Below are 14,365 nucleotides of genomic sequence, written 5' to 3'. Positions count from 1 at the left end.
TTGTTGTTGTGGTTGTCATCGTTAATGTACAAACTAGTATATTAAATAAATGATTTATTCTTATTTTTTAACATGTGAATTATTGTCAGATCATCAGAGTATGGATTCTTTTTTTAGGATGAGCCAATATATCTGAAGTGATATTTACTATTTAGATTCTAAAAATGTCTATTTCTATTCTTTCTTAATGATAACCGTCAGCCACATTAGGGAAGGTTATTTTATAATACAAAAGAAGAATGATTTAAAAAATAGGACAAAACCTAAATTGGTTCCCTCCCCTTAGGATAGCTCTCCAAAATCCAAGCACAGGTATTTAGGTGAATGCCTGAGTAATAACCACCAGACTGTGTTTGAGAGACTTAGGAGATAAAATATCACACAAAGTAATTTTTAGATCAGTTTCTTCCAAATAGCAATTTGGAGTTCTAGGTCTGCCCAGGACTAATTTATAAATCTCAAAGCTACAGATCCAATTCGTGGCCTAACCAGCTTGATAGCCAAGGCCTCACCAGGAATATTTTTAAAGTCAATTCATTAAGTATAAACCCAAACATGTTGGAATTTTCAGGTTTTTTATGGGGGTAGAGGGGTTGGAGGAAAATTTTATTTGTTTGTATTTTGTTTTTTAAATCATTCTTTTTTTTTTTTTTTGAGGAAGATTGGCCCTGAGCTGACATCTGTTGCCAATCTTCCTCCTTTTTTCCTTTTTTCTCCACAAAGCCCCAGTAGATAGTTGTATGTCATAGCTGTACATCCTTTTAGTTGTTCTATGTGGGATGCCACCTCAGCATGGCTTGATGAGTGGTGCATAGGTCCGTGCCCAGGATCCAAACTGGCGAACCCCACGCCGCCGAAGCAGAACACACAAACTTAACCACTACACCATGGGCCGGCCCCGGAAAGTTTTTTTACAACCACAAAATTTACCCACAAATATTGGAGAAAAATGGCCAGTCATCGAAGATGAAGTCTGCCTGGTGAGGCAATACCACCCAGGAAGGGAGCACAGAGTGGGCATCATGGAAAATTAAGACAAAATCACAATCCACAAATGTTAACTCTTCAGAGAAAATATCACAAACAACGAATGTGGGGCTTTGAATTTTATCTATATGCAGTTGGGAGAAACCAGTTAAAATGTCTGGGCACAAAATCACCAATTCCCTTGCTCTGCAAAGAATGCACATTATCACTGACAACTCTACCAAGTTGCCGTGAAGAATGTTTCACATATTTTGCTATACATTTATTCCCTGTCATTGTCTCTGCTCATAGGGCTCAAGCAAGCACCGAAGCCGTCAGCTGCTGGTGGAGATGTGCCGGTGGACTCCACAAAAAGGCCAGGTGGGAATAAGATGCTGACTCCCTTACTCAGCTCTGCTCTGAAACTTGGGCAATAACCACAGTATCATATGTTGCAGTAAAAACAGCAGCATCCGCACAGCCCCCAAAGCGTCAGAACCGTGCAACGGGACGTGGGTATTGCTAGAGAAACATTCTAAAGTATTGTCTTTGGGGGAATGAAAAGTGCTCTGTGTGCAATGAAACATTAATAAGAGCCTCTAATCAGGTACCAATTTAATGATTACTTTGTATAATGTTCTGAGGGGCCGCAGTGGACAAATGCTGCAGAGTCACTGTGGCTTCTAGTTTTCATCATGTCCAAGTTTTGCTCTTGTGTAAGTTACTACAACATCCTTTGGCCTGAAATGGTTTATGTCCCTAATTTAAGACTATGCTCTATATAATAGACCAAAATTATGAAGCTAGTGACTTGGAATATCTTTGCATTGAATGAGAACTCTGTGCTTTTCAAAAGGATGCTATGAAACCTACTCTGATATATTAATGTCTGGGCTATAGATATATATAGTCTAGCACCTCCACTCACTCCCCTGCATGTGCACACACACACGCACATGCACACACACACACCCTAGTATCCCAGGAAGTACTGAAAACCACAGAGCATTTTCCTAGCTTGTCAATTTTACTTGAAGATTTTTAAACCAACATATATTGTGCAAAGGAAGACATGAATTTCTAAGCTACAACACAAGACTTAAAAGAAGATTTGGGTTAAGGTGGACTGCTCCAGGCTCCCCTAGCCTTGCCAGCCTTTGTGCAAAGTAGACACCTTCATGCAAATTATAAAAATGTGCCTCTTCCCCCTGCCCTTTGGTCAAACCGCTAAGAAAAATGTACCCTTGCTCTGGGCTGGCAGCCTGGCACCAGGGCTCCTGGGGGGTGAGCAGAGTGGGTGTTAGACTTTGGATCCCACGGATGGCCCCTGGCTGGGTGCCCTGTGCAGTGCACAGCCCTTCATAGTGGCCCTGCTCCAAGGACACAGGCTTATTGCTTCCGCCGGCGGATCTCCTTTCTTATAATCATCTGAGAAGTTCTGAAAGTGTTTGCTTAATTATAATTACATAATAGACTTAGAGAATGGGATGGAGCACCCACTAAAGGAGAAATTATATTCTTTATAACAACTCAGAGCTAAAATGGAGTAAGAATTGTAGTCTGAAAATCAAAGGCAATTGGAGATAAAGAAGCTCAGAAATGCTACCGTTGAGTCTACATGGGAAACTAACGATGTTAAATTCTATACATCTGTACAGCCTTTCAAAAGGCAAATATACCGATATATTTTTATCTATGATTAGAGGACATTTTCTCCATATACTAGTGTGTTTCATTATCCCAGGGTATGTAAGGAACACAATTTAGAAGAATATCAGAAAATATTACTCATAGGCACCTTTCTATAGAATCTATACTCTGTCATCCAACTGCTACTTGTCAAACATATTTTTTAAAACCTGTGATTTTTATAGAATGAATCCTTATGACAGTTTTATCTGTAATATAATCTCTTAGCCACAGTCCCAAGCACTCGCCGCCCAACTTTGCCACCTAGACCCACGCCCCCACGAAGAAAACCTTTACCACCAAATAATGTCACCGGAAAGCCAGGAAGTGCAGGTACGTCGGTCGTATACCTTCCTTCTCCCTCCATGATTTCAGTTTTACTAGCTGACTGCAAGCCCTTGTTGGTGTGCTGGCTCAAGCAACGGACAAGCCCTTGGTGTGTGTGACATGTGCCTGTGTTGGCTCCTAAGACTGGACGCTGTAAATTACAGCTTTGAGGACTCACATCCTGATTCTGGATGGGTGGGGTGAAAGATACCATCCTTGTGCATCTCTGCCATTTTGCTTCATAGTTGTTGTGTGCTTTGAGCTGAGACCAAAGCTCACTCAGGCCCTCCAACAAGTGGATTATTTTGGATGAGATGTACGCTGCTAACCCCCCAGGGGTAATGGAAAATGTCATCCGCTTATCATTCTGTCTCCTGAAATGAAATCCTATACATCTCTTTGGAAGCACCCCTGTCCCCCAGCCTTCCTGCTGGCCCCAGTATTATGGTGCGAGGGGAAAGATTGGGGAATGAAATCTTCAGGGTGACTGAGCAGGTCTAGCCTTTGCAACAGGGCAGGAATATTTTAGGAGTCAAGCTGCCTCTCACCTCTACCCCTTGGCATAGAGATGTTGTCTCCTTCCCATAGAAGGGCCCCTCCCAGGCACCTGGGATGCTCACACTTTGTCCTTTTCTTGAGGAAGCCTTCTCTAGCTCCCCAAAGTAGTCTTCCCATTGCTCTATGTTCTGCTTGATGCATTCATCTGCTAGAGCAGAGAGCACATTGTCTATACCTGTTTGTGTACTTGTCTCCCCTGAAGACAATGAGCTCTGTGACGACAGGGTCCTTGGTGCATTTTCTCTGAACTCCCAGAACCAAATCCAGTGCTTGGCACACAGAGGATATTTGATAAGTAATCCCTGAGTGAATAAATGAGTGAAATTATTAAGAATCAGTGAAAATTGACCTAGTTCAGAGCATTTCTCTTAAAGGTTCTTCCATTGGACCTGCTGGTAAATCACAACACATTCCCCATCTCTCCTCCCTCTCTACTTCCTAAATATTTTGTAGGTGGAATCAGGATAAAAGCATTCAAGTCAGCTGTGAAAGATGAAACTGATGAGGGTTTATGAGGAGGGGAATGGATGTCACTCTTTTCACCCGATGAAAAGAGGGTGTGGTGACGGGGAAGCTGTTGCGATGTACCCTGTGATGGAGACTCTAGATGGTTTTCCCATCAGATGAGGGGAGGAGTCAGCCTCTCAGCCGTGCCTCTGGTGCCTTCCTGAATCAGGGCCCAGGGACGTGGCCCCAGGGAGGAGACCAGGTTTCCTCACTAACTGTAACCTGGGGCAGCTGTGACTGAGTGTCTGCAGTTTTCCAGTCAGACTGAAAGTGATACCTAAGTGTCCCCCATGGAAAACTCAAGGGACCCACACACACAGAGCTCCCCTGGAAGGCTGTGTCCTCAGCTGTAGCTCCACGGCCTTGGCTCCTGTCATATCAAACCCTCATCTCGGGGCCAGCCCATTGGCATAGTGGTTAAGTTCAGTGCACTCTGCTTCGGCAGCCTGGGTTCACTGGTTCGAATCCCAGGCACAGACCTACACCTCTCATCAAGCCATGCTGTGGTGGCGTCCCACGTACAAAATAGAGGAAGATGGGCACAGATGTTAGCTCAGGGCTAATCTTTCTCAAGCAAAAAGAGGAAGATTGGCAACAGGTGTTAGCTCAGGGCCAATCTTCCTCACAAAAAAAAAAAAAAACCCCTCATCTCTCTGCCATCAGTAAGTGTGTCTTTGGTACAGCCCACCTGGCCTGAAGAAGAATCATAAGCACATCCCCCTCTGAGATTAGCTCTGGTGCCCCACACCCCCTCTTGCTCTCCTCCCCTAACTCAAAGGAGATGACTGCATTGAGGAGCCAAACACGAATGGGCAGTGGTACAGATCTGGCCCGATCACTATCACAGAAGGTGCATCCTGAATTCAGGAGTCAACTAAATGGCCTGGGAGTCCTCTAAACTCATGTCCTCTCTCCCAAATGCCTGTGAGCACAACTTAGGCTACCATGTGGCATTGGCCACTTGTCCCCTAGCCCCGGATCTGCTGAGGCCTCTGCGTCCCGCTCTCCTTCCCAGGATGAAAGTGCTGTGCCAGCATTTCCTGCTGCTCTGCCAGCTCCGAAAAGCTCCTGCAGGCTGCAGTGCCACTGCTGTTGGTCGCCACTCATCCTTTCACTGTGGCCCACTCCCACCAGGGCCAAAAGCATGAGTGTGCAGGGGTGGGAGTAGCCCATCGGAGTGACTCATGCAGGACTCCCTGCTGGGCCGTGGTCCTTGGGTCAGCCTCATGCCTCTTGACTCTTTATTGTCCGAGAATGATTCCTTTTCCCTGGAGGGCTGTAAAATCCAGCCTAGCCTCCACTCCACTCTACATGCCCAGACTTGCCTACACCTTGGGATGGATCCAGTTTTGGAGACCTATAAGTGTTTTTAGACTGGAAGAGATACTGTTGAATATAGCGACTCAGGGTAGCACTGTTCTGTCTACCAGGCCAGAATCACCGACATTACCTTAGAAATCTTTTTCTTCTTCTCCATCTATCTCCCATGCCTGCCAGTTAATCTCCAAGTCAGTCCGTTCCATCTCCTTGACATCTCTCATGTAAAACAACTCTCATCTCTCCCATCCAGTCTCACTGCTTCTCGCGTAGTTCACCTCCTCTGCCCTGGCATACACAACTGCTTTAGTTTCTTGACCTCTCTCTCTGCTACCAGCTTTGCATCCTAACCATTCATCCTCTTCTCATCTGATCATGTTACTTCCCTAGTGAAAATCTTTCAGTGGCTCCTTGTTGCCTAAAAATAATGTCCAATTCCATGGTACAGAAGGCTCTTCATGATCTGCCCTTCCCTGCCCCTCCGCACTCAGCTCTCACTGCACCCGGAGCACTCTTGACTCCCACTCCTTCAAATTAAACACACCAAGTGGTTTCGTGCTTCCCTCACTTGATTCTTCCTGCCCCTCTGACCAGAACACAGCTCTCGTACCTACGTACTGATCACTTCTCCTCTTCACTGGCACATCCTCTGTGAAGGCATTCCTACACTCCCTGCACCCAACACTCTTCATCTTTCCCCACAGACTCCTCCCTCCCCTTGCCCTCCCTCTCTGTGGCCTGATCCAGTTCTTTCACAATATCTATAATGCCTCAATATATTTGGCTCACATGGCTGTCTCCATCAAGGACACCAGATCTTGTTTTTTCTCTAAGCCTGGCACGCAGTGCCAAGCCACGTGGTAAGTGCTTAATAAATATCTATTGAATAAATAAATGGGGAACTTGGCAGTGCTCCTCTAAAGCCGGAATACTTTGGCTCTACATTACAGGAATCATTTCATCAAGCCGAGTAACTTCCCCACCGCTGAGGGCAACACTCAGACCTACTGAAGCCCCCTCGGAGAGCACAGAGACAGATAAAAAGCAACCAACAGTTCCTGCCTCAGGAGAAGATCTTGGTTAGTATGTCAGTCAGTCATTTCCCTCTGGATACTGAGCTCCGAAGTACTGAAAGATTTCAGACTAGGGGGAAAAGAGTCTCAGCTCTGGATCATCTATTTTACTCAATTTTATGATTAATATGAGTCTTTTTAATTTTAAAATTGTATTTTTTTAATGCTTTGTTATAGAATGTGCTCCTTCCCTTCACAGACATAGAAAAAAATTCCCAAGTTTTTTAGGAAAGTCTTTCTGATAAGATCTAGATCACCCAATGCTTCTTACTAAATCTCATGTCATTACTAATTACACATACCTTAATTTACTAATGAATATTAGCAACTAGGTTGTAATCTTTGAATAATTATTTATTACACTCCAGAATACCTGCAGCGGTACATAATTAAAGGTCTTTTATTGTGGATAATATGTATAATAATAATAATAAAGGAAATCAAAGTTGCAAACAATTGACTAGGAGGCATACTAAATATTTATAGTCTTTACTACTTTTTCATTGTATTGTGAAGCTTTTTTATCTTTTGCCAAAATTGTTTATTATCTTCCAGTCTCAGGTAATACAACTGACTTTAGCTCGAGTCCAACAAGAGAAACTGACCCTCTTGGGAAACCCAGATTCAAAGGTGTGTATGATTGGCTCCAAATCTCAATTTTGACAAGACTATCTTTGGTGGGTGCATCAGTCAGCTGTTGCTGTGTAATAAGCAACCACAAAATCTTAATAGCATACTCTAATAAGCATTTATTTCTCATGTGTCTACAAGTCACTGGGGGGCAGCTGATCTAGGATGTGCTTGGCTGGGTGATTCTGCTTCTAGAAGCAGGTACAACTCGGCCTCTTATGAGTTGGGCTCCACATCTTTTCATTCTGGTGTCGAGGATGAAGGACCAACAGTGACCCAGGGGAAGCCATTCTCACGACAATACAAAGTCAAGAGAGGGGTGTCCAAATACACAACCATATTTCAAGCTCCTTAGGCTACACCTGCCAATATCCATTGGCCAAAGAGAGTCATATAGCCCAGCTCAAATCAAAGATTGGGGAAGTATACTCCTTCCATGGATACAGAGACTATTTTAGAACAGTAATCTAGTCTATCACAGTGGGAGAGATATCATATGGTATAGAGCCCAGTATTTCCTTTTGTAATATTTTTTTCTAATGTATAAAATTTGGTAAATTTTAACATATGTATACACCCATGAAACAATCATCACAATCAAGATAATGAATACACACACCACCTCTAAAAAGTTTCATCATGTCCCTTTACAATCCCTCCCTCTCACTCCTCCTACCCAACCTCTATTCCCTACATAACCACAGATCTGCCATACTACAGATTAGTATGCATTTTGTGGAGTTTTATATAAAGGAAAAAATAGAGTATGAACTCTTTTTTCTGGTCTGGTTTCTTTCACTCAGCATAGTTATTTGGAGATTCATCCATGTTGCTGCATTTATCAATAGACCATTCCTTTTTATTTCTGACTGGTATTCTATTGTATGGATAGATCATAATTTATTTGTTAAACCTGTTCATGACATTTGAGTAGTTTCTAATTTTTTTTACATTGCCAATAAAGCTGCTATGACGATTCGTGTACAAGTCTTTGTTTAGACATATGCTTTCATTCCTTTTGGACAAATGCCTACAAGGAGAATGGCTAGATCATGCATAAGTGTATATTTAACATTTTAAGAAACTGCCAAACTGTTTTCCACAGTGATTGTACGGTTTTACCTTTCTGTCAGCATCTCTGTATGAGAGTTCCAGTTCCTTCCCATCTTTGCCAACACCTGGTATGGTCAGTCTTTTTAATTTCAGCCATTTTAATAGGCATGTAATGGTATCCCATTGTGGTTTTACTTTACGTATCCCTAATGACTAAGGATGCTGAACATATTTTCATGTCTTTATTTGTCATCTGTATATCTTTTTTTGTTGTGTCTGTTCAAATTTTTTGTCCATTTTTTTATTATGGAAGTGCTTATTTTCTTACTGTTGAGTTTTGAGAGTTTTTATATTTCCTGGGTAGAAGAACTTTCTCAGATACGTGCTTTGCAAATATTTTCTCCCAGTGTGTGGCTTCTCTTTTTAATTTTAATGAAGCTCAGTTTGTTAATTTCTTTTTTTATAGATTGTGTTTTTGGTGTTGCATTTAAGAAATCATTGACTAATCAGACATAAAAAAGACCTCCTCTGTTTCCTTCTAGAAATTTCTCCTCTGTTTCCTTCTAGAGGTTTTCTACTTTTACAGTTGGGTCTATGATCCATATTGACTCAAATTTTGTATATGATACAAGTATGACTCCAAGTTCATTTTCTTGCTTATGGATATCAAATTATTCCAAAATCATTTGTTGAAAAAACTATTCTTTCTCTGCTGAATTTCACTTGTACCTTTATCAAAATTCAGTTGTACATATATATGTGGAACTTTTTGGGGGCTCTCTAGTCTGTTTCGTTGATCTGTTTACATACATTTACATCAATACGATAGTGTCTGAATTACTGTGGTTTTATAATAAGTGCTGCAATCAGGTTGTGTTAATCCTACAACATTGTTCTTATTTTTCAAAATTGTTTTGGTGATTCTGCGTCCTTTATATTTCTATCTGAATTTTAGAATCAGCTTGTCAATGTCTAAAAGAAAATAGGCTGCTTAGAGTTTTATTAGAATTGTATTGAATCTATAGGTCAATTGGGAAGAATTGACACCTGTACAATATTGAGTCTTCCTACCTACGAACATGCTATATCTCACTATTTAGTTCTTCTTTAATTTCTCTCATCAGAGCTTTGTTGTTTTCAGTGTACAGAAAGCCATTAAAGTCATATTTTTTATTTCAATTTCCAATTGTTCATTGCTAATATGTAGAAAACAACTGATTTTTGTACAATGATCTTATATCCTGTAACCTTGCAAAACTCAGTAGCTTTTTTGTAGATCCATTGGATTTTCTACATACAGAATCGTGTCATCTGAGAGTAAAGTTTTACTTCTTCCTTTCCAACTTGGGTGCCTTTTTTCCTGCTTTATTGTACTGGCTAGAGCCTCCAGTAAAATGTTGAATAGAAATAGTGAGGATGGACGTCCTTTTCTTTTTCCCAATCTTATGGAAAAGCATTCAGTCTTTCACCATTAAGTATGACGTTATCTGGAGGTTTTACATAGATGCCCTTTATTGGGTTGAGAAAGTTCCTTTCTGTTCTTGCTTTGGTGAGAATTGTTATCAGAAATGAATGCTAGATTATGTCTAATGATTTTTCTGCCTTTATTGAGATGATTATATGCTTTTTCTTTTTTAGTTTGTTAATATGATAAATTGTTTTTGAATTTTAAACTAACTTTGCATTCCAAGAACAAACTTCACTTGGTCATAATGTATTCTCATTTTAATATATTATTTGATTTAATTTGCTAAAATTTTCTTTAGAATTATATTTAATGAAGGATATTGATCTGTAGTTTTCTTTCCTTGTAATGTCTAAGTCAACTTTTAGTATCAGAATAATGCTGAACTCTCCTCTTCAATTTTCTGGAAGAGTTGAGGATTGGTATTGCTTCTTCCCTAAGTGTTTAGTGGTATTTACCAGTGAAGCCATCTGAGCCTCACATTCTCTTTGTGGGAGGATTTTACGTATAATTTGCTTTCTTTAATAGGAATAGGGCTATTCAAAATATTTTTTCTTCCCTAGTGAGCTTTGGCGCCTTTTGTCTTTCAAGTTATTAGTCCATTTCACCTAAGTTCTCAAAATTATTGGCATAAAGTTCTTCACAATATTCTCTCATTATCATTTTTATGAATCTGTAGTGATGTCTCCTCTCTCATTCCTGTTATTGGTAATGCGTGTCTTTTTCCTCTTTTGCCTACACAGTCTGGCTATAGGTTTATCAATGCTTTCACTCTTCTGAAAAGGTCAACTTTTTGTTTCATTGATTTTGTCTATTTTTTCTGTTTTCTATTTCATTTATTTTTACTCTGATCTTTATTATTTTATTCTGCTTAATCTGAGTTTAATTTGCTCTTCTAATTTCTTAAGGTAGAAGATGAGCTCATTGACTTGGGACCTCTCTTCTTTTTTAATATGGGCTTTAACACTACAAATTTTTCCCTCAATATTACTTAAGCAGCATCCGAAAATTTGTGATATGTTGTGTTTTAATTTTTACTCTGTTCAAAATACTTTTTAATTTCTTTTGATTTCTTCTTTGACTCATTGATTATTTAGAAGTGTATTATTTAATTTCCAAACATTTTGAGATTTTCTAGAGACTATTCTGTTACTGATTTCTAATCTAAGACCATTGTTTTCAGATAGTCTGTATTACATGAATCCTTTTAAATTTATTGAGGCTTTTTTTATGACCTAGAATATGGGTCATAATAACTTCATATATGTTCTGCGTGTACTTGAAAAGAATGTGTATTCTGCTATTCTTAAGTGGAATGTTGTATTAGTCTGCTAGGACTGCCATAATGAAATACCTCAGACTCGGTAGCTTAAACAACAGAAATTTATTTTCTCACAGTTCTGGAAGCCAGAAGTCTGAGATCAAGGTGTCATCAGGTTTGGTTTCTTCTGAGGCCTCTCTCCTTGGCTTGCAGATGGCTGCCTTCTCACTGTGTCCTCATGTGGTCTTTCCTCTGTGCACACGCATCCCTGGTGTCTCTTCCTCTAAGATTATAGTGATTAGAGCCCCACCCTTGTGACCTCACTTAACTTTAATTATTTCTTTAAAGGCCCTATCCCCAAACACAGTCATATTGAGAGTTAGGGCTTCAACACAGGAATTTTCAGGAAACACAATTCCATCCATAACAAGTGTTCTATACACATCAATTAGGTCAAGTTACCTGGTTGTATTGTGCAACCTTTTGTATTCTTAATGATTTTTCTGTCACTTGTTCTACCAACTAATGACAGAAGAGTATTGAAATCTCTGGCTGTAATTGTGGATTTATTTCTGCTTGCAGTTCTGTTGGTTTTTGCTGCTTGTATATTTAAGATCTGTATTTAGGTATAAACCTAAATTACTTAGGATTGTAACAAACTCACGATGAATTGATCCTTTATGATTATGAAATGACGTTTTGTACTTATGGTGATATTCTTTGCTCTGAAATCTAATTTGTTGATATTTATATGTCCACTCAAGCTTTCTCTCCATGAGTGTTATCATGGTATCTCTTCTTTTCGTCCTTTTACTCTTAGCCTATTTGCCTCTGTATATTTAAAGTATGTTTCTTATAGGCATCCTCTAGTTGGGCCTTGCTTTTTTATTCAATCTAACAATCTCTGCATTGTGCTTAGAACCTTACATTCGCCATGACTAATGATATGGTCAGGTGTAAATCTGTCATCTTCTTGCTATTTGTTTTCTATTTGTCCCCTCTATTCTTTGTTCCCTCTTTTCCTCTTTTTCAACGTTTCTTTTAGGTTGAGTATTTTTAGGATTCCCTTTTATCTTTTCTGTTGCTTTGTTAGCTATCACTCTTTGTTTTGTATTTTAGTGGTTGCTTTAGGGTTTATGGTATGCATCCTAACCTGCCACAATCCAATGGTATTCTATAACTTCACAATAGTGTAAGAACTTTACATTGTATAGCAGCTTTGCTCTCCTGGCCTTCAGCCTATTGTTGTTACCCATTTTACTTTTACCTGTTATATACATCACACTAAATTGTTATTATTTTTGTTTGAACAGTAAATTATCTTTTAGAGAGAATTAAATAATAAGAAAAATATGGTATCTATTTCCCTATGTACAATGTCCAGTGCTCTTCATCCCTTGTGGATCCTTATTTCCATCTGGCATCCTTTTCTTTCTGCCTGAAGGACTTCCTTTAATTTTTGTTGTAGTGTGGGTCTGCTGGTCATGAATTCTTTCAGCTTTTGTATGTCTAAAAAGTATTTTGCTTTTGTTTTTTAAAAAGATACTTTCACTAGTTACAGAATTCTAGATGACACGTTTTTGTCTTTCAGTGTTGACAGACATTGCTCCGCTGCCTTCTCCCCTGCGTTCTTCCAAAGAGAAATCTGCCTTAGCCCTTATTGTTGTTGTTCTATATGTATGTGTCTTTTTTCTCTGCCTCCTTTAAAGATTTGTGTACAAATTTTATCAAATTTGGAAAATTTTTGGCCATTATTTCTTCAAATATTTTTTTGTGCCCCCTCTTCTCAACTCAGATCCTAAAAGTACATGTAAACCATACTGCTTGAAGTTGTCCCACAACTCACTAAAGCTCTGTTCATTATTTTTAATTCTTTCTTTCTCTCCATTTGTGTTTTGGGTAGTTTTTATTACTATGTCTTTAAGTTCACTGATCTTTTGTTCTGCAATATTGTATCTGTGTTAATCACATCCAATATTTTGCATCTTACACATTTTAGTTTTCATCTCTAGAAATTTAATTTGGGTCTTTTTTTTTCACATGACTTTTTTTGTGTGTGTGTGAGGAAGATCAGCCCTGAGCTAATATCCATGCCAATCCTCCTCCTTTTTCTTTTTATTTTTTTCCCCGTTTTTTCCCCAAAGCCCCAGTAGATAGTTGTATGTCATAGTTGCACATCCTTCTAGTTGCCTCCTCAGCATGGCAGGAGAAGCGGTGTGTCTGTGCGCACCCCGGATCCGAACCCAGGCCGCCAGTAGCAGAGCGCGCGCACTTAACTGCTAAGCCATGGGGCCGGCCCCCTAATTTGGGTCTTTTTTATATGTTTCCTATCTTAACTTTTTGACCATATGGTCCAACTGTTGATAATAACTGTTTTATTGTTCTTGTCTGATATTCTAACATCTCTGCAAGTTCTAGGTTTGTTTCAAATGATTTATTTTTCTCCTCCTTATGGATAATATTTTCCTGTTAATTTCATCTTGTTGGGTGCTGGATATGCTTTTTATTCCTAAAATATTCTTGAATTTTGTTCTGGGGTACAGTTACATTACTTGAAACCACTTGATCCCTTTGAGTCTGGCTTTTGAGATTTATTAGGTGGGACCAGAGCTGTGTTTAGGGTGGGGCTAATTACCCCCTACTACTGAGGTAAGACCCTTTTGAGTGTTCTTTCCAATGCTCCGTGAATTATGAGATTTAGACCATGCTCAGGGGGACCAAATTCCTTTTGGATATTAGCATGAGCTAAATGTACTTAGAAAAGTAAATCAACAACCACGTCCGCCTCATGTATCCCAGAGACAGGAGTCTGGATCTTCACAAGCGTGAACCATCCACATCACTCCTTCCATCCATCTGCTTACAACATGAGAGCCAGTGTCCTCAAACAGATAATTATATTTATGAATTCATCTCCACCTTCTCTACAAGCTCAAAGAACGCTGAATGTCAGAGTCCTCTCTCTCTTAGGTCCTCATGTGCGCTACATCCAGAAACCTGACAACAGGCCCTGCTCCATCACCGACTCCGTCAAACGGTTCCCCAAAGAGGAGGCCACTGAGGGGAATGCCACCAGCCCACCGCAGAACCCACCTACCAACCTCACTGTGGTCACTGTGGAAGGGTGCCCCTCATTTGTCATCTTGGACTGGGATAAGCCACTTAATGACACTGTCACTGGTAAGATCATACATGAGAACTGTTACTGCGGTGGGAAGCTTTGAGACTGCAATGCATTGGGAGTGTGGAACCTTGGTCAAACTATGGCCTGTGAGGCCTATCTCAGGAGTAGTGAGTCCCAGCAGAGTTCTGCTGTCCCCATGTGACGTTATTGTCACAAGTGTCATATGATGGGAAAATGTCATCTTTGTCCTGATTATGGGCTCCCTGTTAACGTAGCAAATCTATTAAGTTGCATTCTTTCCATCTCCTCTCAGAACTGTTTGTCACAATGTGAAAATATATCTAGTCTTTTCATTACCAAGAAAATTACAGATAACATATGAGAAGTTGCCACTG

The 14,365-nt window shown here is 40.0% G+C and overlaps 1 protein-coding gene across 11 annotated transcripts in view; it reads left to right on the top strand.

Moving 5' to 3' along the window:
- Positions 1 to 14,365, top strand: part of ABI3BP (ABI family member 3 binding protein) — a 242,401-nt gene that overhangs the window by 199,866 nt on the left and 28,170 nt on the right. For all 11 annotated transcript variants that reach the window (XM_087439510.1, XM_087439507.1, XM_004439976.3 and 8 more), the window contains 5 exons: positions 1,279 to 1,347; positions 2,884 to 2,988; positions 6,315 to 6,443; positions 6,999 to 7,067; positions 13,817 to 14,026. In XM_087439510.1, coding sequence (XP_087295636.1) covers positions 1,279 to 1,347; positions 2,884 to 2,988; positions 6,315 to 6,443; positions 6,999 to 7,067; positions 13,817 to 14,026 — 582 coding nt within the window. The remainder of the gene's footprint in view (positions 1 to 1,278; positions 1,348 to 2,883; positions 2,989 to 6,314; positions 6,444 to 6,998; positions 7,068 to 13,816; positions 14,027 to 14,365) is intronic.

Source organism: Ceratotherium simum, chromosome 15 (assembly GCF_057802395.1).
Source record: "Ceratotherium simum simum isolate JZ-2026a chromosome 15, ASM5780239v1, whole genome shotgun sequence".
Lineage (NCBI taxonomy): Eukaryota > Metazoa > Chordata > Mammalia > Perissodactyla > Rhinocerotidae > Ceratotherium > Ceratotherium simum.
This window is presented reverse-complemented; position numbering and strand designations above follow the sequence as displayed.